The sequence below is a fragment of the Carassius gibelio genome, chromosome B1 (genome assembly GCF_023724105.1).
Source record: "Carassius gibelio isolate Cgi1373 ecotype wild population from Czech Republic chromosome B1, carGib1.2-hapl.c, whole genome shotgun sequence".
Classification (NCBI taxonomy): domain Eukaryota; kingdom Metazoa; phylum Chordata; class Actinopteri; order Cypriniformes; family Cyprinidae; genus Carassius; species Carassius gibelio.
Window position 1 is genome coordinate 18,959,210 of NC_068396.1, and position 25,427 is coordinate 18,984,636.

The 25,427-nt window shown below is 38.1% G+C and overlaps 1 protein-coding gene across 1 annotated transcript in view; it reads right to left on the bottom strand.

The window, feature by feature from the left end:
* Positions 1–282: 282 nt before the first annotated feature.
* Positions 283–25,427, bottom strand: part of cckbra (cholecystokinin B receptor a) — a 34,577-nt gene continuing 9,432 nt past the window's right edge. Inside the window, exons 2-5 of the mRNA XM_052545025.1 lie at positions 19,499–19,747; positions 12,746–13,007; positions 9,941–10,068; positions 283–5,878 (exon numbers count right to left, since the gene is read on the bottom strand). Of these exons, the coding sequence (XP_052400985.1) occupies positions 5,343–5,878; positions 9,941–10,068; positions 12,746–13,007; positions 19,499–19,747 (1,175 nt within the window). The 3' untranslated portion in view covers positions 283–5,342. The remainder of the gene's footprint in view (positions 5,879–9,940; positions 10,069–12,745; positions 13,008–19,498; positions 19,748–25,427) is intronic.

Below are 25,427 nucleotides of genomic sequence, written 5' to 3' on the forward strand. Positions count from 1 at the left end.
TAGCCATTTTAAACTGACACCATCTCACCATCAAACTCTCTGTACTTTCCTGTCTACCCATAACACACACACAGCACATACACACACTCTTGTCCTGTAGCTCAAAGCTGTGCAGACAAAAAAAGATGCAAGCACTTTTGAGTAGCCGTGCTGTCACAACACTGGCTTTCCCTGAGAAACAGATTCTGTGAGACATTACCTGCAAACTAAGTAGCTGAACAAACATTCTGTGATGAAGGAGGAAGAAGTGGGAGTTTCAAAGACATGATAACAGAAGACAGATTACCATGGCAGCACAGAGAAAGCTTTATTTTAGCCTTGGCCTCAAACTACAAACCCAGAACACAGCAAGACGTTTACACATTGCGAAACAGGCTGCCTCAGGTATTATAAATTTATCAAACACATAATGAGATCAGCTGGCTTTTAAACAGACATTGATAGAGTTTCTCACAGCTTTAGCTACAAGAAGGCATAATCATATTAAACAGAACATACAGGATACAGGGGTTTTCAAGATTTCCACAGTCTTCTGAGAAGGTCCAGAGAAGTCATAAGCTATACAGTCTCAAGAAAGAAAATGCATGCGGGGCAAATTGATTAAAATCAATACTTTTTTCTTTGTTTTTCTTTTTTTTTATGTACTCTCTGTATTCATATTGGTTTTTATCTTAAAACATTTTATATCATTTTTTAAGAGAAGTTAAATAACTTGAATATAAAAGTTTGACAATTGTGAAGTGGTATAACCATCAAGTAAATTTAATAATTCATTTCTTTAACCTTAATTCAACCTTAGTGCCATTTTACAACTTACACGGTTGCACTTTATTTTACAGTACGTGTACTAACATGTACTTAAAGTGTACTTACAGTGTATTTATCTAAGAAAGTTCTGGTAATACAAGGTAACTACATGGGGTAGGGTTAGGTTTAGGGGTAGGTTCAGGGTTAGTACCTAGTTATTACATAGTTATTGTAAGTACTATAATAAGTACATAGTATGTACATGAGGAACAGGACTGTAAAATAAAGTGCTACCTTTTTGTCTGCATGTTTTTGCAGACAATTTGTTTTCAAAGGTTAATAACCAATGAATTATCAGTATTACTAAAGTTATTTTTTCCCCCTAAGAAAGATAATGTAAAACTACTTAATATGGTTTTCATTTCAAGGGAATCTTCTTTTAATTAAACAAAAAATGAGTGTCTCATCACTGACTCATTTGTGACATGGGCAAGAGCTAATCTAAATGGGCTCTGTCATTAAATATACACGGCACATTGACTTAATTGATTTCTGTTCATACCTCATGTAGTCCAAACATTTCAGAAACACTGAATTTTTATTCAACGCACAAAGCATGTACTACACCCACTTAAAACTCTGCCAAGAAACTTGCCCTTTGAAATCCATTCATCACAACAGCAACTAGCTGGAGATGAAACAGTGAAACACTGTGAGAAAATATTACTTCAAAGTATTAATCTTTGAGAAACAGCACTATATATTATAGTTTGCTTCAGAGCTAATCACAAATAATTAAAATACAAAACAAAATGTTGATGCTGTTGATGCTATTTGTCATTCTCAAAGACGTAAGAAATGGGAAAAACAGTAACATAAATCAACAAAAAACAATGAACTTACAGACATGGGGGAAAATACCCTGAAAGACAATATCACATAACTTTTACAAAGTACAAAGTAGCACTGAACTGAGTACTGATTAATGTATAAATCACATTTATATTTAGATAATGGCCACTGAAAAGGACAAATTAATACAAAAACAAATGGCCTAACCTTACAATCAATGGTTATGCAAAAGTGCTTTCTCATGCAAACACACACACACACACCCACACCCACACACACATACACTCAAACACACACACTGTCTTATATTTTCTCTCCCTTTTAAGGCTATGGTGGCCATGGTGTATTGGGATGTTTTAGCCAATACACTGCATTTTAACAACCTGTTTCCTTATCACTTAATTGTGTTTCAAATGGAATGAACTGAAAGTCCCACAATCCTCTCTGCTGCAGAAAACCAGTACCGTTTTCTTTTTATCTCGGGTGTAGTCTATTGTATTGTCGTTGTTGTCTGTTTGGTACATTTGGCTGTTAGTGTGCTTTATTTAGAAACATGTATCTATTACAAAAAAAAGTACTGATTTATTTTTTCCCCTATTATGATATTTACATTTAGAGATTTATCATAGAATTTCAGTATAGAATAGAAGAACTATTGTATTTACAAAGCTGTTCAAACATAACTCCAAAGACAGTACATATATTTAATACAAAATCTCACAATGTTTTGCTTAAATTACACAGATCACAAAGCACTCCCAAGAAATACGCCACACATTTCTGTATCTATATTTCAGAAGGGAACTAGCCAAGGATAATTACTCATAAAGAAAAATCTACAGCGGACAAACTTTGACACGCTGCACAATTATCAGTCAGTTTACATCTGCCACAGAAGAAAGCAGAAGCTTGTTCGAAAATTCTGAACAAGGTCAGAAAGTGTGACGTCTTATTTAACCAACCAGCCAAACATCAAAAGTGGCACTTAGATTGCACTGCACTTTACGTCCAGCTTGAAAAGAGATGAATTTCTGAATGGAGGTCTTTGTTATTTGCTTGATTATCTAAAGCTATTTCCATGTAATTCTTTGCTTTTCTGTTATTTGTTTATTCAGGTGGCTTTCATTTCAATAATTTTCTATTTGTTACTTTGTTGTGTTCTGTCCGAAATCAAACCCCCTTTGAATATATGAATGGTTGTCTTGGAAACAAGTTCCATATCCTCTGTTGCAGCGATTTGAAATGAATGGCCGGACTTATGTCATCTGTCGTGTACCCAAGCAAAACAAAGCTGCAAGAACCAACTCAACTGTTCTCTCACTTTTGGCAGATGTCACTGACACCAAGAGAAATGACAGCAACTGCTTAGCAGACAGGTTGTGTGTCTGAGTGAGAAATAACCATTTCTGTTTATCCCCAAGACTCTAGTTTGATATAGCCTAGGTCTGTCACATACCCAGGTGGTCCTTTAGAGGAAATGGAGAGAGGGAAAACTGATCGATGAAATGACAAATTGCAAGAAGGGAGTGATAATAAAGAGAAAAGCAGACAGAAATAAAAGCAGTAAGAAGGGCAGGTATGTGTGAGCACTGAAATATTTGTCCACTGTATATCCTGGGGGGCACGTAAACAAATTATGAAGCTGTGAATTCTGATGCTGACCCCCAAATTCATGGAGAAGGTGGGAAGCAAGGTGTAACATAGAGAGAGAGAGATGGCTTCTTTTATTAATAATTTCATGCCATTTTTATATGTATGTAGGTAAATAAAGGAACACATTTAGGTAAATTGGTTCTGACCTGCATTCTAATGCTGATGAATCCAGATAATTCAAATAAAAGGGTGTTTAGCAACCTTACAGTTGTCCTTTTCTACATAATTCTAGTAAAGTGTAAAGCATAAAATGTGTCTGAAACACGAAATGTGCTGTGATTGGTTAACTGGGCTGGTGTGTGTTGTGATTGGCAGCACTCAGCGCCTGGATCGGCCCATGTGAGCCCATGTGAGCTTCAGTGTAATTATTGCATCAAAATCAAATCAATTTAAGTGCAATTTAAATCCGGATGATTGTAACCACTCTAAGTTCATCTGCCTTGGGAAAGCTAGTGTGTCTCTGACATAGTGATAATACTCGTTGCCTTATCTAGTGCATCTCAACCAGGTCTCGTCCCATTCGTCGACATTTGTGATATCACAAATGCCGGAAAAGATGCGTTGTAGTCCAAATGAGTCATTTGCTGTAGTTTTTGAAAAGTAGTTTTAATTTTTGTTAAATAAAATATCTTCTTTTGAAGTGGACTTTGAACTTTTTAACTGCAGATCTTTTTCATGCTCAAACAGCAACATTATAGAAAAAGCATAATAGGGCCCCTTTAAGTGACAAAAAGGGTTTAAGGGTTATAGTTTTCATTTCAGTTTTAGTTTGTAGTTAACTGTAATAACCCTGCTGCCAGTACTTGTATAAAAAATGGGCATTCATGCATTTTAACAATCCAGTGGATAACAAGATGAACCAAGTATAAGCACACAAACATCTCATGTGCGCTCCATCCTTTTGAGGATGAATTTTTAAACGCTTGGTTTCGTTGTGCAGATCCAGCTTTCATGTTTAGCATGAACCACTGAATAAATTATTTTCAGCACAAACAAGAGCTTAGCTCTCTTTTCATATATTCAGTGAGGGTTCGTTGGGGCAAGGCAAGAAGCCGAATATCCCAGGTGTGTCATCAGCTTCAGCAATAAGGAAGAAATCGATTAGAGCAATTGCAATTTGAGATAGACCGAATGTTGTTGTTTTTTTTTGTGTGTGTGTGTGTGTGTGTGTGTGTGTGTGTGTGTTTTAGTGAGAATGTGTATAAGAACATTAGTGCTTCCAAAAGCAATCACATCAAACTTCCCTCTACAGTTTATTATTTTCCATTTAAATCATTATCTCCAGTGCCAGGGCATTACAATTCCAACCTGTCATGCAGCTTGGCAGTTTTAACCATGGCATCACTTCAACTGGGGTGAAGATTTCCAAGAGACTGTTGATTCCGTTGACGACTGAATTGTCTTGCCCACCTGATACATCTTCATGTAGGATAACTTGTAGTACATGTGCATCAGAAAAGAAGGAGACCAAATTAAACATTGTCTCCAACAAAACCATCTGATATTGTTATTATCAGAATACACAATAGAAGGACTCTCAGTTGTGCCATTTAAGCAAAGCTCATTAAGACAAAGATCCCATCATAAAACAAAACAGAGAACAAAAACAGACGATACATCACAACACTCAAAATAGACAAGAAAATGTACCATTTTGTAGCCGAAAAAACTGCTGTCTACTAGATTAGTCTTTTGTTTGATCATGCAACATGCAATATTTGGCTCTATAACATCAAAGATACAAGAATATTTCTATGAACACTTCCCATGCATAAGATCATCCTTGAAAAGTCTTATACAATAAAAAATATAGCTACATCTTTGCATGTCCCGTGCACCACACCTTTTGATTGTATCACAATAATGCTATTTGCACAACTATAGAAAGACCATTTACCACTTACACACCAACTTTGGGCAGTAAGACCAGACAAATGAGGTATTCTTTTCCAAATATAAATGAACACTGACACATTGAACAAAGCATACTGACACCATGAAAATGAAGAACACATCTGGTGATCTGAACTCAGTACATGACACAAGCACACAGCTCATGGATCAAACTGTAGACTCCTGCAATGTTAATGTTAACACGGTCCTACCGTGCTAACGGTGGTATAACTGAACTTTGATATGGACGCCCCTGTGACTCCAGTGATCTCGTCATCACCTTCCCTCCTCTTTCTCTGTGTGTGGCATGGGCGCCTGCAACACCCAAATGTGGCCAAGAGTGCCTTCCGGAAACGGGTGTTCATGAAGCAGTAGATAATGGGGTTGACACAGGCTGAGGTATAGGATAGAAGCTGAATGAAGGAGATGGGAGCTCCAGAAAGTGCGCGCTGTGCTGACTTTTGGTCAAAAGCCTTCCAGGTGTTGGCAGAGTATAGAGGCATCCAGCATACGAAGAACATAGCTACTATAATGATCAGCATTCGGATCACTCGTTTTTTGGCAATGAGCTTTGCCTCTGAGGTGTTGCTCCGTGGACGGTCTGCCTTGACGGTGCCAGAGGTGGTCAGAGCAGAAAGTTCCATAGCGGGGGGCTTCTTTGGGACTTGGATATAACATCCATCACTCTCATCATGGCCAGAAGACAGTGCGCCATTCAACCCATTCTTTACACCTGCACATAAATGAAGTTAAGAGATGAAGGTGTACTGCCAATTGGTCCTGTTTGTTGCAAAATCATATTTGTGTTATGTCTGTTTAGTTGCAATAAAAACATATATGAAACCTATAAGAAATAAAAAATGATTTAATATAATGCCATATATACATGTAGGTACACCTGATCAACTGCTCATTTATGTTAAACATCTAATCAGCCAATCATTTGGCAGCAGTGCATTTCACACGTAGATCTGATGAAGTTCAAACTGAACATCAGGAAGAGTCAGGTCAAGTCTAGTGTAACGCATATGCAGGTCATCGATTCATGGGTTAAATTCAGGCATACAAATTAAACCATTTTTGCACTAAATGCCTGGCCTGGCGCCAGCCTGGCTGGACTTAAATTATTTTACGATACCCATGCGAGCCTCAACGGAGACCTGAAACACCCCCCAAATTCTTTAACACACACACACACAAAGAAACCTTTCTTAAAGTTCCTTACTTTTGTAAGTCCTTATTATGTATTTTGAATGTTTGTGTATTGCATAAAAATGGTTAATCCTGGGTAAATGGTTAAAGTGCTGACTTATAAGTGGAAATGTTTGATTTCATTCTAACTCTTTCTCAAATAGTCTTGTTAATGTAACCCCAACTCCTTTCCAGCTCACAAAACTTTATGACCCCACGGGGCAATAGGACAGGAGAGAAGCCAAGTCACTGGTACCTTTTTCTCAATGTATCCTAAACTATTACCTCAGACGTAGTCTAAAAGTATATAGTATTGTTTTGTTGGTGCTTTGAGATGTTTCCCATATAAATTGGGACTATCTGCCATTTATTAGCGTGTGTTAATCTTTAAATGTGTAATTCTGCATTTGAATGTAACTTTGTGTTTCTATCAGTTATATATATGTACTGTTTGGTGTTCTTGTAATCGTCATGCTTTGACAGACCCACTTATCTAAAGCAAAGTAGTGAAAAATTTATTATTCTGGAATTACAAACTTGCTAGAATATCCCTGATGAAATCTGACAATCCCTAAATCATTAGGGTGGGTTTCTCCACAGAGACAAAGGAACTTTTCCCTCCGCTTCAGATCGCTGACGTTCATTGGTTGGTCACGCGAAAAGAGGCGTGAACCATCCCAAGCCATAAGGATCGACCGAACAAGGTCCGCCTCTCTCTTCTTCTCGTTCTTCGTTCTCTGACACGCTGCTCTCCTGTGCGACCCTCGTCGCTCCCGCGAGTCCCTCGGCCTTGGACCGCGCTCAGATCGCCCCCCCCCCCCCAGTTTACTGTCTGTATTGTTGTACTCATATTTACTCTGTGTGATTTGTAGTTTCGATGTATTATTAGTCAATTATTAAAACCCATAAATTCATGATTCTTGTCTCCCCCACCCGCTCACATTACGAGTCACTGAGATGTCTGATCTTTAGCTACAAGCTTTAAATTTAGAAACTAAATTTATCATAAGGATAGGATAATGTTTTCATGGCCAGAGAATATTTTTCCTTGAATTATAAGAAGTGATAACTTTATTGAAAATTGATAGGTCAATCTGATTTGCAGTAATTTACAGTAAGAGATATCACAATAATTGATATGAAGAATGGAATATTGACATATTAATGAATAAGTTACAGTACCCTGTAATTAGTTATTGGTATAGACAATTGAGCTATTTTTCATAATCAATACAATTTATTGTAACTGTCATATGAGATATAAATATTAATCATATTCCTGATTAATTATTCAAATTCCCTATATATTATTTGAGTTAATTATTCTGTACAACTCATTGTTGCTACACAAGTCACTGTTATTTATCTAGTGCTTTTTACAATAAATATTGTGTCAAAGCAAATTTACAGTATTAAACAGGGAAATAGTGTCAAAATAGTGTGCCATTCTCCTCTGGCAAGACGAAACCAGCAGTTTCTAATGTCTAATGTTGCTAATGCAACAAAGTTAGATTGTGCAGAGGACTCAAAGAGAAAGGAAGGCGTTTTAAGTGACTTTGATTCTGGCATGGCTGTTGGTGCCAGGTGGGCTGGACTGAGTATATCAGAAACTGCTGATCTACTGTACTACGATCTTCACACACAACCATCTTTAGGTTTTACAGAGAAATGTCCAAAAGAAAGAAAATATACAGTGAGCGACAGTTCTCTGGGCAAGAGATCATGGGAAAATGGCCAGACTTCTTTGAACTGAGGCAACGGTAACTTATTACAACTAAGGTATGCAGAAGAGCATCTCTAAACACATAACACATCGAAGCAGATGGGCTACAGAAACAGAAGACAGGGTGTCACACCTGCTGGCTAAGAACCCAAAGTTACAATTGCCAAAGTCTAACTAAAATTGGACAATACAAGACTGGATGCATGTTGCCTGGTCTGATGCGTCTCGATTTCTGCTACAACATTTGGATGGTAGGCTCAGAATGTGGTGTAAAAAATATGAAAGAATGGATCCATCCTTGCTTTGTATCAACAGTTCAGGCAAGTCAGTACCATCTGAGCATTGTTTAAATGCCACAACCTACCTGAGTATTGTTGCTGGCCATGTCCTTCCCTTTATGACCACAGTGTACCCATCATTTTATCACTACTTACAGCAGAATAATATGCCATGTCACAAAGCTCAAATAATCTCAAACTGGTTTCTTGAAAATGACATTGAGTTCACCATACAAAATTTGTCATTTGTGGATTAATGCATATTAGAGATGCGAACCGTTTAAAACGATTCAGTTAGATTTGGTGAACTAAATGAGTCTTTCGCGAACCGGATATCCAGACTGCTTTGTTTTGAACTCTCTCACACAACAGACACGAAAGAGAAGACAATGCTGAATAAAGTCGCAGTTTTTGCTATTTTTGGACCAAAATGTATTTTCGATGCTTCAAAAAATTCTAACCGACCCTCTGATGTCACATGGCCTACTTTGATGATGTTTTTCTTACCTTTCTGGACATGGAAAGTATACCGTACACACAGCTTCAATGGAGGGACTGAGAGCTCTCGGACTAAATCTAAAATATCTTAAACTGTGTTTCAAAGATAAGCGGAGGTCTCGTGGGTTTGGAACGACATGAGGGTGAGTTATTAATTACATAATTTTGCTATCTGGGTGAACTAACCCTTTAAAATGAGTTGCTGTTCCGTTGTAAGTAATTTTACGGATTTCTAAAAATGCATCTACTTTCAGAAGGCCAAATAGTGCTTTCACTTTCACATAGATACACACAGCATCTCCCTGACATGGCTGCTTCAACACTAACTGCGGTTACCGAAACCATGCCTTCTTTCTTTGCGTGGCATTATGCAAATATTTCCACACAGTGATATAGACATGTGGGGGTGTGTTTGAATGAATCATTTTAGGGGAGCGTTGCAGAGTCTTAACTTTGATAAAGAATAACTCTTTGGGTTTGAGACTTTAGTCTTTGCAACTTTACAGATCTTCTTCATTCACCAAGAGCTTGTAACACTCTAAAAAGAAATCGCATCATATGACCCCTTTAAATATGTAAGACCTTCTGCGCTCCCTACTCTCATTTCACCAAAGCAGTAACTTCACTATTTACTCTCTTTGTCTTTTTCCAGCCTAATTTAATTGATCATAACAATGGTACAAGGCAGGTACAAATAGTACTTTTTTAAAGAATACTTCTAATAAGTGGTACCTGTGGATGTCTTTAACTTGCCAGAAGTACCTCTTTCCACATCACTGAAGTTGTATAAAGCTTGTCCCTTAAAGAACTTACATCAAGCACATTAGTGCACAAACAGCCTTAATGACCATAGAGGTCCCCAGCATGACCTTAGTGCATTCATGCCTTGTCATAGGAAACATGGGTCAAGCAGCCTCTCTCACAAATGGAGAGAGAAGGGAAAAGAGTGTTGAGCATTTAAGATTGGGCAAAAAATAAATTAACGCCTCACTTTTTCAAGTTTTCCAGATACTAATCCAGTTGAGTCCAGTTTATCAAAGTAAACAGGCATGCTTTGAGGGCTAACTGATATTGTGGTGTAAGGGCTTTAAAAAATGTTTCCTACCACTAGAGTCTTTCTTCTGCTCCAGTTCAAACTGAATCCCTCTGTAAAGTTCTCTGGATATGAGACCGTAGGCAATTATCATCACCACACCTGGGATGAAGAACAGAATGGAGAGCAACAAGACGTACCTAACAGAGAGAAAGAAAAAAAATATCTTTCAATGAAAAGGTAGAGTATATAGATGATGAAACCAAAGGACTGCAATATCAGTCAATATATCAGTCAATATCAATCAATATGTTTTTTGGTGTATTGATTGACGAAGATCTAAAGTTCAGTTGAAATTCAGGGGTTGAAATTCAGAGGTTCTGTATCAACAATTGAAATTCATACTTCCTCTGAGGTTATTGTCACTAAAGTTGTTAACTGAAATAGAAGATGGTTTCAGTTACCTGGATGAGCAGTATGATATACAATTATCACAGTTACAGAATATAAAAAAAAAAATCTAATTTTTTTGATAACCTGCAACCATGGTGATGTGCAGTACAACAGCATTATAGTATAGTTTAACTAGCATTTGCAGTCTGTTCAAATGATCTGCAACAAACAACACAAGCTTTAGATTTAGTCCCACAGTATTTAAAACGATGTGGTCAGATTGTCAGCTCTGACATACAATGGGACAAAGCAATAATTGAATGTCAAACTTTAAATAAAAAAGCTCTACCCCATAATATGATGTCATTTTATAATATTCAAATGACAGCGTGGGAGTGTTCCCTGAAAGCATCTCCGGTAGTCCGTTCCTCTGATCTTTTTCATCTATCAGACAGCTTTGTGCATAAAGCTTCTTTCCATTCTGCACTTATCTGATATCAAAGACACTTTTCTCTCCTCTTGTTTCCTGTGTGGCTTTCAAATTCATTACGAGCTCCAGCACAAAGGCAATAAAAGCAACACTAATCCAACCAAGGAAGTGGATGTAAGAGATGAGGGTGTGATATTGGGAAGCACCTTTTTATGCAAAACAAATTTATAATGTGTGATATTTAATACCTGTGTGTTGCTGGACGTTTTCCAACTGGTGGGTTGTTGTTGTTTTTTTGTTTTGGTTGTTGTTGTTTTTTGTACCCCAAATTGTGTGGCATGCCCCATGTTGCATTAGGTGATACACTATCTAAAATCAACTGGAGTATGTCTAATTTAATCATTCCTGCTAAAATGTCAAAAAATAATAATAATAAATAAAAATATGCCATTTTGAGATTTATTAGTGCATCAAGGGCACTTTGCCTGTTTCTACATTATGAAAGTCACAAATCCGAGCCCCCTGGAGCTCAACAGCCCTCTGAGCCAGTGTCTGACCATGACTTGATCCAGCAGGCTGTGATTTGTGTGAAGCTCTTGTTGACTGATATGATGCATCTGACATGAATGTCTGAACCGAGAGAGTTTGTGAATACTATAGAGGTTTGGACCTCAGCGTCACAGTTCATTAACAAGATTTAATTGCTCTTGTTATGCTTTTTTAACTCATTTAGAGCTGAGTCCTGACAGTAGGTCACCTGCTTACAGACCAGCTTAAACCACCATGAATTACCAGGCTCTGACTTATGCCAGTTAGTCCTATTTTGATGCTTCTACACCCTTGTTAATCAGATATCATTTCATACTGATTTTAGGAATAAATTATGAGTAGTGGTAGGTTTTGGGGTAGGGATTAGGTTAAGTCTATGTTTTTGGACAGTAATGTTGATCAAGGAACATGTATCTTGGCAAAATCACGGCAACCCTACACATATATACACATTAGATAGATGGAAAATAACTGTTTTCTTTGAGTCATTAGTTTCCAAGTTGGAACATGTTAGTGAGAAAACATGGCAGGCACAATGGTGGCAGCTGATGGTAAATGTTACACATATTTATATATATATATATATATATATATATATATATATATATATATATATATATTAGATTAATTAATTTTTTGTAGATAATGTACATCACCATTCTGTGCTGACCAAATTTAGTTGAATGAAACTGATGTCTTAACTGCAACTTTCCAACTTGTAACTACGAACATCCAAGATGGGGTCAAATACATCATGCTTTCCTGTAGAATTTAGCTTCATCCTTAATTAAATATCCCTGAAACCAGTAAATAAGTGTCTTCAGGAGCACTAGAAGCTTCTGAGCAGGTGTATTGGAGCAGGTTGGAGCTAAATTCTGCAGGAAAGGAGCCCTCCACGAGCAGGACTGAAATAAACAGTATTTAATAAGCAACCAGAGGCTGTGACACACCAGCCCAGCAGCTGGCCACCGCTGAGTGTCTGTCAGCTTAGTTTTTGTGATGTGTTCCATGCCATCGACAGTCAGTGGGAAAAGTCACTCTGATTGGCTGCTCATCTTAGCAGTACATGAGAAGAAAACCTAAAGCAACCAAAGCGGGCAAATGACAAAGTCAAGTGAACATACACAGAAGCTCTTCTAATTGTGTGTCATTTTACCTGAGCGTAACCAATACTATAACAAATATTTTCATAACGACATGGTGTCTAGAATGAAGAAAGTGATTAACATGATTCAAAAAAATTTGAATGATTCCATTCAAAATGGTACACAAATACATTGTTCACAGTTTGTATATCAACAATCCTTGTTTAGCTCTTTTTGAATGACAAATTTAGACTACTACTTCCTGCTGGTATAGCAAGTTATTTCCTCTCACGCAGACATAGATTGTACAGTCTAGCTGGCCTTTGGCTGCAGTCTTCACAGTCAGTGTCACTGGTTTAGTGTGTCATGGCTTTAGTATTAGTATAATAGTAAAATAATAATGTAATAATAGTAACTCACCAAGTCTGTTCCACCTGGCTGATGGGCCAGTCAAGCCTGCACATGTGAGCTGTGATGTTGTTTGGCTTGTTGAATGGCACCAGTATACTAAACACAGGATAGGGCACCATGATACACACAGATAGTACCCATGTGGCAGCGATGACCTTATAGGCATGAGAACGGGTCTGCCATGCTCTGGACTTCAGCGGGTTGCAAATGGCACTGTATCTTTCAATGGCAATGGCCACCAGACTGAAGGTGGAGATGCTGACAGATATACCTGTGAAGAGAATGCATAGACAAGGGAACTACATTAATATTTTAAATATAATTGATAAAAATTTGAATTATTAATATAAAAACTAAATTAATCTAGATACAAATATAATGAATGATATTTAAATATATTTAAAACAATGTAAAAACAATGTTTATTAATATTTGTGTATAATCTACGAAAAAAAAGGTTCAAAAGCTGTCAGTGGGTGGTTCCCTTTCAGAAGACACTAATATGTACACTTCGAGTACTAATATGTATCTTTAAGGTATTGGGACACACCTTTTCATTATTGAATATAGGTGCTTCAGAGAGACCCATTGCCACAGGTGTAAAATCAAGCACCTAGCCATGCAATCTGCATTTGCTAAATAAATGAATAGGGTAATTATGTAAAGTCATAAAGCGGGTCATATACCAGTCATATAAGTCTACATAAGATATAAATATAGAAGTAAAAAAAATAATCTCTTGATAAAATGGAATGGTAGTATTAACTTTCAGTTCTACCCTTATCAGTCTGTTTTGTTATGTATTTATATCATGTATTTACCATGCATTTCTTGGGACTGTATATTTTATGATTATGCTGCTAAGAATAAGGGTTCTTCTTCCAAGCATTCCCGCTTAGGGCAGCATACCTCTGCTAATTTCATCAGATTCAAACACCAAGGATTATGGAAGGGCCTGGATTGAGAACTGCAGCTAATGGGGTTTGCATACATGAATATGTATGTTATGCAGTGTTTGCTACATTCTGCTCTGGCACTCTTTACAAATCGTTTTAATGTATTCCCCTATTTAAACACACACACACACACACACAACAACAACAACACTCAGATCTCAGATTCACCCACCAAAATTATTGCATACTTCTTTGAAGTATTGAAGTATTTTCCACTGAACAAGAATGTTTTTATGGCAAAGTTTTGCTGCACTCATTTCATCAAGTTGTGCTAATAAGAAACCAGGGCTGTTGCTGCAGAACCTCTGATTATCCAGCGACTTTGGGGTAACACTTGGGCAGATGGATTTTAAACTGACTGAGATTACCCAAGTGAATTTCCTAAACTCTCCTTAGATGTTTTTTTTTTTCTTTTTTTTTCTTCCAGTCCAAAAAGAAGCAAGATGAAATGTGAGAGTACCGAATAGTTTACTGGATGCAATTGCAAATAAGCTTTTTTTATGGTGTATGTGGTGTCTAAAGCAAGTTCTTATTATTGCAGAGTACTGGCCTCTTGTTCATTGTCTGTGCTCTACTCCGGGTTTTAGATCCGCTCCACTTTGTTTCATACAGTGATTGATAAATCCTCTCTGCCTGTATTTGCCAAGGCCGCACACACAGTGAGCTTTTCAAAGCAGACCTTCAGGGAAATGTTCAGTGCAGCGTGACATGTTTAAGAACTTTTCTGAAAAAAGCTGAATTTATGAAGCTCTTCTGCGGTTAAACGGTCAACAGTTCGACTCTATTCAGTCTAAAACTATTACGCTGCACATAGAACTGCTGTTAAAGGAAACTTTTAAGTGATATTTTTTTCACATTACCAAGATATATTGTCTTGCATTCTATGCTCCTAGAAGTATTCCAGATCTAATTTTCATCTCCAAAGAATTTATACTGGCTGAGAATGATGGCTTATTTAAAACTCACTTAAAATGGAGGTGTACACAAATGTTGCAGCCATTGTAACCACATTTACCAATCGCACAGACAATGATTTGTGTTCTGAGGTAATTTTCTTCATCGTGGGTAAACATTAGCAGATATGACCACGGAGGGTAGGAAATCAATGGTTGATAATGGTTTGTGCATTGATTGCCACTGGCTGACTAAAACCAGGAGCCCAAAGCACTCTCAGATTAATGTAATAAAGTGAGGAAGGTAACACAAGAGAATGCCACAGAACGGCAGTGGAGCTGTAGAATGTGATGGAATGTTCTCACAGAGGCGGCATGCTCTTCCTCTGACTCAAGGCCAACGCTTTGCAGAGTGAGAATGACTTATTGCTGTCCAGCTCAGTGCCAAGTAAATTCAGAGACGAAATGCTGATTTAGGACCAAGCTGTGCTGCAAGGATTCTCAAGACTTCTACTGCTATATGTATGCAGTGTAAGGGATGATGTTATTAAATTGTATTTGTTCGAACAATGTGCCAATCAGTTTGTTTATTTGGCCATTCAAGGGGTTAATTGGTAATAATGACCTGACTGTACATTTCCCACTTATTACAGATACCAAATGAGTTAATAAATGAACATGAAATATTGATTTGAGTTGAAATGATAATATTATGTGAGAAGAAAAAGACTGCAGATTGCAAAGACTGAGAGAAACTAGCAGAGTGTAAGAGATTGGTTTCCAGGGACACTGGATTGACTGCAGAGTGCTGCATTTGACCAATTAAATTATTTAAGAATGAATTATTTATATAATTTAACCACAATTTCAAGTATATATATATATATATGTGTGTGTGTGTGTGTGTGTGTGTGTGTGAACTCTGCTATAGTCAAGAGATTAAATGAATCAGTCAATTTCTAGCAAAAAAAAAAAAAAAAGAAAGAAAAAGCAGAATGAGATTGAGATGATATGCATTGAAAAATTAAATTTCTTGCTACAGGCACAGCATTCTTTGAGAAGAATGCTTAATGATCTTATGCCGTTTTAATAATTTATTTTCAATCTGACACACAGGTTTCAGAAGAACATATATCTCATATGGATTGGTTTTAGTATGATGTTGGACATAAAAAGGTGGTTTGCGGAAAGAGAGGAACATCACATGAGAAATAGCACAGTTAATGGCTAATTAGTGTGAAGTGCAACATCTATAAACATAGTCAAGTATGACTTAAACTAGTGGAACTTATGACAGATAAATGACAGCTCAAATAGCCATTTAAAAAGCTGCAATGCTATCCACCATTTTGTTCAGTTTACTGAATTGTAGGACACACACAAACCTTATTTTCTGGAAAACTCCTTTAAAGTTGTCATGAGCTGCAGTGTTAATTTCGTTGACTAAATATTTTCGTCATTATTTTTGTCACGAATATATTTTTGAGGACGAAAACGAAACGAAAACTAAAAAAGAAGGCATTGATGGAGACTAAAACTATGACTAAATTGATTGACATTATCGTCAACGAATAAAGGACGAGACGAAAATAGACTGTGACGAAAATTAAATCAGCAGACGGGAGAGAAGCGAGGAATGAACAAAAGAACCGGCAAAACGGAACAGGCGAGACTGCATGAGAGAAGAGAACCAATCAGAGCCTGACTTATTGAGACGTGAAGCGAAGGTTTTCAGTTTTTAAATGAGCTCCCGGGAAGTCGGCATTCGAAGAGGTGATGTCTAAAAGAGTGACAAAATGTCCACAGCTCACTTCACGTTTGACGACGTACAAAACAAAACAAAGTGTAAAGCACGCGGAGCGCTCATTTGTGGCAAGAACACAACCAATTTATAAAGACATTTACAGACGAGCCACCCGGACATTTTCTCAAATGTAATTTCACAACGATGTTCTTTTGTTTATTGAGCTAAGCAAAATTGGAAGACTGCAGTGCGTAGATGTTGTAGCATTAAATATTACGAACTGAAAAGTACTGTAAAATAGCCCCTTCTTCAAGTTAGATGCTAATACGTAATATTATGATACATAAATTTGATTAATACTAATGTTTAGTATATTTTATAATGTTCTACTTGTTAACAATATCACAAATATTTCTATATTAGTCATGTGAAACATGAATGTTCACATCCTATCATTATACATACAAATCTAGCAATATTGAAGTATTTAAAACATACAATATTGCTAGACGAATGAATACCTTATAAAATCTTGTTACTTTTTTTATCCACCTAGCTGCCAACTTATTAAATATTTACTTTAAATGTATGCAATTATTGTTTAGCCCAGCTGTAAGCTTTAAGGTCCTGGACCTAACTTTATTTTTCTTTTATTGATGGTCAATTGGCAGCTAGTTATTGTTTATATTATCAAGACAGTGTTTGTTGCTGCATAAAAGCTTTTGAATCGAAATAAAGACACAGTTGTGTTGAAATAAAGTTGAATTTGTGTTTTATATATTTTGGTTAAGTTTGTTTCCCATACCAGTTGTAAAAAATTGTCTAGTAAATCTGTTATTGATTTTAGTCTTATTTTAGTCGACTAAAATACCAAGCAATTTTAGTCTACTAAAATAAGACTAAAATTAAAACAAATTAGATGACTAAAACTTGACTAAAACTAAAAAGAATTATAGTCAAAAGACTAAGACTAAAACTAAATTAAAATTTCGTGTCAAAATTAACACTGATGAGCTGAGATATCTAAATTCCCTTTATCTTTTGATATAAAAAGGTTATTTTACTGTAAAAAACCTCCTGTGTGTTTCAGAACTCAAAATGTTTTCATTAGTCTAAGCCAAAATGTTTTGGAATGTTCCACTCTATGATGTTATAGTGTGGCTAAACACCAACTCTGCAGAAGATCAACGCTTGCTTCTAGATCACTGCCTGTTTAGCCCCGCCCGCCGATTTCTGCATGTAATTTAAATAACAAGAGAGTGAATGGTTTACGCAGAAATCAAACTTTACTCTTAATTTAGTTCCTGACTGCATAAGTGCAAACTTGGTCCTTCGTTCACTTACTTTTACTGTGGATTAGTTCACAAACAAGGCACAGTTCGATGATGGATTTTTAAAAAGACTGAAACTAAAAAACGATACTGTGCCTACTATAATGGATCCTACAGTAATGTCGCAACACAAGTGTGAGTAACTGTTTTCATTATGTGTTCACTATTGCTTTGTGTTTGATATGTGTATTTATATGTGTAATATTTGTGCACTTTTGACCTAAATAACAGCAGCATCCATGAATGATGTAGGCTGTCAAACATACACAACTGTCAGCCTGCAGTGGGCATTTACTTTCTAAGGGTCTTAGGAGTCTACAATCTGTCATGCCTATTTATGCAAATTTATGCTTGCTGTCACAATAGATGATGATATCCTATTAAGCTAATTTATTCAATCATATAGATTTAGAGAGAGAAAGAGAGAAAGAGAGAGAGATTTGTGTACAAACCAGAGGGAGATGTCCCCCCCGCCACCAACACCACCACTTTAAAATATATCACAAATCACAGTGGTACTACTAATATTATTTATTATTACTAATATTACTAATACAATTATTTTTTGGCAGCTGTTATAGAATCATTTTTACAATCAATGTTCTTATTTGACCTTGAGATTAAATAGCTTCGATATTTGACCACTATTTATAATAATACTTGGTTACAATTACACTAATAGATCTTATTTCTGCCAGAAAGCAAAATCAGTCGGGAGTTAAATATATTTTGAACAGAATTACAAGACACATACCTGTATATATATCAATTGCGTTTGCTTCCATTTATTTTTTACTTAATTTACTCCAAAAGTGCGCACATTTTGTATTCTCACGTTTACCTCATATTTCTTCAAATAGAATATAAACATAATTTCTTAATGAGTCACAGAAAGATGATTTTCTGCCGATCCATCTGTCAATACTGCATGATCATAATTTACACTTACAGTGATTGTAAACTTCTCTGTTCTGTCTCTTAATAAATACATTTATGCGTCAGTTTAATATATAACATTTCTGAATTGTTACAGTTAGAGTGTTGTTGAGTGAGTTTTCAACAAAAACATTGTGTATTAATCTCATACTGTCACTCTAAAATAGACTAATGGCGCACGCAGACTTTCTAAAAAGCCCTGCATGGATTGAGGCGCGTGAACCAGGATCACGAAACCCAGATGGTCTCTATTTAGTGGGAGCGCTGACGGTGAAAGTCCATTTCTGGTTTTATTTTAGTTTGTATCGCCATGTTGCAGTGTTTTGATTAGTAATAAACAAATATGTATTTTTATTGTTTTATTTATTTTTGATATTTGAATTGATTTCAAAAACAGTATCATAGTTATTAAACTATTTATTGTTATGATTTAAAAAATGTATACAACCTCAGAATGATCTGAAAGTAAAAAGAGGTGCTAAAGTCTGATTTGTGGTGGATATGCTTTAAATTATAGGCTAATACTCTATAGTGTAGAAGGGTTTTGAAAGTATGACTTTAATTAGTGTTTAGTACTACTGTAAAGTTCACTCTGCCTGGTTTCAATATCTGAAAATGATTAACATATAGAAACATTTGTTAAAAAAGTAATTACATGTAATCAGCTACATTAATTACATAAATTATTTGAAATAGTAACACTATATATTTTAAATAGAATTGCATTAAATTAAAAAATTACATTAATTGAAAATTACAGTTTTTTTTGGTTTATTAGGGTTGGAGCTGTTATAAAAGTTTGCTTTAGTCTTTAGCATTATTGAACAATGCGTTGGCTGAACAAAATAAATAAATCAAGCATGAATCTTCCACTTGAGAAAGCTTAATTTAACACTCCTCACCCATGAAATAGGCGACTGTCTTGCACATCGCTGCTCCAAAGATGAAGTCCTCCAGCAGGCTGGGGATGAGATTAAAGGGCATGCAGAAGATGGCCATCATGAGATCACTAATAGCGAGCGAGAGCAGGAAGGAGTTGGTGACTGTCCGCATTCTCTTGTTTGCTATTAGGACCACAATGATCAGCAGGTTCCCAAAAACACTCAGGAGAAATACAAGTGAGTAAAGAATAATCCTCACGGAGTCCATTTCTGAGGAGAGAGAAAAGCCATTTTGGTCAGTTAATTATATATATACAGTGTTGGGGTAACACTTTACAAGTAACGCGAGTTACGTAATCAGATTACTTTTTTCAAGTAACTAAAATAACGCATTACTTTTTAATTTACATGAAAATGTCTGAGTTACTTTTTCAAAAAAGTAACACCAGTTACTTTGTTTTCCATTTATTGACTGACAAGTCTCCTGTCCCCAATTAGGGAGAAATCAGAAGTACAGAGGCGTTGTGTGCGCTGTGTGAACATGATGTACAAACCCGATTCCAAAAAAGTTGGGACACTATACAAATTGTGAGTAAAAAAGGAATGGAATAATTTACAAATCTCATAAACTTATATTTTATTCACAATAGAATAAAGATAACCTATCAAATGTTGAAAGTGAGACATTTTGAAATGGCGTGTCAAATATTGGCTCATTTTGGATTTCATGAGAGCTACACATTCCAAAAAAGTTGGGACAGGTAGCAATAAGAGGCCAGAAAAGTTAAATGTACATATAAGGAACAACTGGAGGACCAGTTTGCAACTTATTAGGTCAATTGGCAACAAGATTGGGTATAAAAAGAGCCTCTCAGAGTGGCAGCGTCTCTCAGAAGTCAAGATGGGCAGAGGATCACCAATTCCCCCAATGCTGTGGCGAAAAATAGTGGAGCATTATCAGAAAGAAGTTTCTCAGAGAAAAATTGCAAAGTGTTTGAAGTAATCATCATCTACAGTGCATAATATCATCCAAAGGTTCAGAGAATCTGGAACAATCTCTGTGCGTAAGGGTCAAGGCTGGAAAACCATACTGGATGCCTGTGATATCCGGGCCCTTAGACGGCACTGCATCACATACAGGAATGATGCTGTAATGGAAATCACAACATGGACTTTGACATTTTTCTTCAACATAATTTATGTAAAATGGTGGTTTATAATAATTATGGGAGAAATAATTATTAAACCATTATTTAGATGATTAGCCCCATAAAACCTACTGTTTTTATTTTGGGGGTAATCTGATTTGTGACGATTATACATTATATTCATTAAAATTATTAATTTTACCATGGTGAACATGTCAAGGTAACAGTTGCTGCACGACCAATTTGAAAGTTCTGCACGCCTGCCGCTAGAGGGAGAAATGCGACAATCGTGTCCAAATGTCGTGTGCTGTGGAGAGGAGGCTTAAAGTTTGTTAAATGAGGCTATGACGTAGTCATCATCCACACTGAAATGTCCAAAGATATTATCTGCCTTACCGTGCATGTTTAAACCTCACTTTTTACAGTGAGGTTTTACAGACATAAGTTTCATGCAATTATTCTGGCAGGACTAATTTATTTAGGAACATATTTCACCATCTACTGGCGTGATCACTATACCCTCGTTTTGCCGCAGGACAGCAGTGTGAGTAAAATTCTGAGTTTTTCTAGGACTGTAATATGAAAAGCATGCAAGTAAATATCTTTAGAACTGCTTGGAAGTGAATAGCACATAACTGCAATTAACGTTATTGCCATAATCATGTCTATTGGTATGTTTTACAGACATAATGATATTCATTGTATAATGATATTCATAGTTTTCAGAAGCCTCTGTTTCCACAGTCTATACTACAACATGAAACCAGTGTTCCAAATATATCCATTAGTGCTAGTGATGTGTCATTCGTGAACTAATCGTTCTTTTTGAACGAATCTTTTAGGTGAACAAATCTTTTAGGTGAACAAATCTTTTAGGTGAACGAATCGTTCATGTTATCCACTGACTCATATTTCTCGTTCAGTGAAGTTCCTCCCTCCATAGCAGCGCGGCGCTATAAGCAGCGCATGCGCAGCTCAGTGAACCGGGTAACAACCATTTCATCCTGTCAAAGAATTACTCAACCTCGAACCAATAGCCTTCGAGTATGAGATGTGACAGAGTATGTGATTTGTTGAATGTAGTAACGAATACGCCCTTCAAAGAACGAGTTTCATATGAGTCTGAACTAGATCTAGAGATCTTATCGTTCATGAGTGAAATGTCTGAACTGGCACACCTGTCAATCGTGAACGAACTGAATGAACGGATACATGTCGTTTGTGAATGAAATGAACTGGCACATAGCTTATCTTGTTCGTGAACGAAATGAATTAGAGTAAACTGGGTTAGTCTGCTATTTAGCATGTCAATCTCGGAAAATGCAAAGCGCAGTTATAGGTACAGTACTGTGCACATACGCTCGTTTCGATATTTAGCAACTCCACGTTTAATCCATAGACAGTAAAAGAAAGGTTTAATCCCCGATTTATGGATGTGAATATATAATATACAAACTGTCTGACCAAACAATTAAAATGCTAATTAGGCAAGAAACCCTGTGCTTTGTTCATCTGAACAACTCAATTAGACTTCATATATTGAATGCGATTTTGCATATTTTGTGTAAAACGAAGAAATTATCACTGAAAGAATCATTTTGGTGAACGAACTGAAAATGAACGAATCTCTAGAAAGAATCATAATTTCCACCACTAATTAGTTCTGCAACGACGCGTCGACATCATCGTTTACGTCGACTACAAAAATACGTCGTACGCGTGAAATGTGTGGACGCGTCACACTGTTCACATCTCACATAATGGCATACTGCGAATGAAGAAAGTTGCATTCTATCACAAATAGAGACCACTGTTATTAAAAGTATGAGAATACTTTAAACAGAGGACAAATAAAATGGCTCTTCGTTCCCTTTGCAAAACAGATATGGTGTACCACGGCAGCACAACTGCGATAAGCGAGCACCTCAGAGAAAACATCTAGGCGCTCTCCGGTCTCTCCATGAAGTTTAACTGGTTACCCTGTGATCTGGTAACCAACTTCCTGGTTCAGGTCTGATATTCTTGCGCTGCGGCATTCTGAAAAGTTGAGATGTCTTTGACTCGATGCGGTGCGGACGCGCCTGAAAAAAAAAAAGCGCGTTGCTTCAATTTTGAGCACGCTTATCGCGCGCCTACATTTGAAATGACGAACTTGAGCGCGCAAAAGACGTGATATGTGAACGGCCCCTTAAAAGACAGCGCGCCGCGAGACAACAGTCACAAGCCACCGAGCTACCCAGAATCAGCTCCAGATCTCTGGAAATCATGCTAAACCTTAGTAGAACCCTGACTACATTCTATGGTCGTGATGCTAAAGAACATTTCATGACGTCTCAGACAACGGTAAATTTATTGCTACCGTGGTTTAATTATAAACGCTATCATAAACTCATATTTACAATAGTAAAATAGCAGCAGGAGCCTTTTCTGTACCTCCCCCATTAAAAAAATAAAAATAAAAAATTATTCTGATTTCATTATGTTAAGCCATTTCACTGAAATAAGCTGTTCAGTTTTCACAGTAGACGACGTGAATTTCAACAAGGGTTCACATGATCAGCTTTGATGCCCCACATTCCCAGTTGCATTAGCCATTGGAGCGGCTACTTGGATAATTCCGGGGTCAGAACTCCTAATCGATCTTTCAGCTCTGCATAACCCGCCATTTTCAAACATAATCAACAATTTTAATTACTTTTTTTTTTTTACATATCTTTTCATTTCCCTTACCGTCCAGCGAGCACTTGTCTCTCAGCGGACGCAGTAAAATACCCATTTGTCTCATCTGTCGGTCCAGCGAGCACTAGTCTCCCAGCAGATGCAGAAAATACCTATTTGTCTCCTCTATCAGTCCAGCGAGCACTAGTCTCACAGCGGACTCAGTAAACATCTATTTTGTTCCTCTGTCTGTCCAGCGAGCCTTAGTCTCCCAGCGGACACAGAAAATGTCTATCCGTTTTTTCCCCTGCCTGTCCAGCGAACACTTGTCTCCCAGCGGACACACAAATATCCATTGGTTTCCCCTGTCTGTCCAGCGAGGCTCAGTCTCCCAGCGGACGCAGTAATATCTATTGGTTTCCCCTGTCTGTCCAGCGAGCACTAGTCACCCAGTGGACGCAGTAATATCTATTGGTTTCCCCTGCCTGTCCAGCGAGCCTCAGTCTCCCCAGCGGATGCAGTAATATCTATTGGTTTCCCCTGCCTGTCCAGCGAGCCTCAGTCTCCCAGCGGACGCAGTAATATCTATTGGTTTCCCCTGCCTGTCCAGCGAGCACTAGTCTCCCAGTGGACGCAGTAATATCTATTGGTTTCCCCTGCCTGTCCAGCGAGCCTCAGTCTCCCAGCTGACGCAGTAATATCTATTGGGTTCCCCTGCCTGTCCAGCGAGCACTAGTCTCCCAGCGGACACAGAAATATCTATTGGTTTCCCCTGTCTGTCCAGCGAGGCTCAGTCACCCAGCGGACGCAGTAATATCTATTGGTTTCCCCCGTCTGTCCAGCGAGCCTCAGTCTCCCAGCGGATGCAGTAATATCTATTGGTTTCCCCTGTCTGTCCAGCGAGCACTAGTCACCCAGCGGACGCAGTAATATCTATTGGTTTCCCCTGCCTGTCCAGCGAGCCTCAGTCTCCCAGGGAATGCATTAATATCTATTGGTTTCCCCTGCCTGTCGAGCGAGCCTCAGTCTCCCAGCGGACGCAGTAATATCTATTGGTTTCCCCTGCCTGTCCAGCGAGCACTAGTCTCCCAGTGGACGCAGTAATATCTATTGGTTTCCCCTGCCTGTCCAGCGAGCCTCAGACTCCCAGCTGACGCAGTAATATCTATTGGGTTCCCCTGCCTGTCCAGCGAGCCTCAGTCTCCCAGTGGATGCAGTAATATCTATTGGTTTCCCCTGCCTGTCCAGCGAGCCTCAGTCTCCCAGCGGACGCAGTAATATCTATTGGTTTCCCCTGTCTGTCCAGCGAGCACTAGTCACCCAGCGGACGCAGTAATATCTATTGGTTTCCCCTGCCTGTCCAGCGAGCCTCAGTCTCCCAGCGGATGCAGTAATATCTATTGGTTTCCCCTGCCTGTCCAGCGAGCCTCAGTCTCCCAGCGGACGCAGTAATATCTATTGGTTTCCCCTGCCTGTCCAGCGAGCCTCAGTCTCCCAGCTGACGCAGTAATATCTATTGGTTTCCCCTGTCTGTCCAGCGAGCACTAGTCACCCAGCGGACGCAGTAATATCTATTGGTTTCCCCTGCCTGTCCAGCGAGCCTCAGTCTCCCAGCGGATGCAGTAATATCTATTGGTTTCCCCTGCCTGTCCAGCGAGCCTCAGTCTCCCAGCGGACGCAGTAATATCTATTGGTTTCCCCTGCCTGTCCAGCGAGCCTCAGTCTCCCAGCTGACGCAGTAATATCTATTGGGTTCCCCTGCCTGTCCAGCGAGCACTAGTCTCCCAGCGGACACAGAAATATCTATTGGTTTCCCCTGCCTGTGCCAGCGAGCACTAGTCTCCCAGCGGACGCAGTAATATCTATTGGTTTCCCCTGCCTGTCCAGCGAGCCTCAGTCTCCCAGCGGACGCAGTAATATCTATTGGTTTCCCCTGCCTGTCCAGCGAGCCTCAGTCTCCCAGCGGACGCAGTAATATCTATTGGTTTCCTCTACCTGTCCAGAGAGCCTCAGACTCCCAGCAGACACTGTAAATACCTGTTTGTTTCCTCTGTCTGTCCAGCGAGCACTAGTCTCTCAGCGGACGCAGTAAATACCCATTCATTTCCTCTACCTGTCCAGCGAGCCTCAGCCTCCCAGCGGAC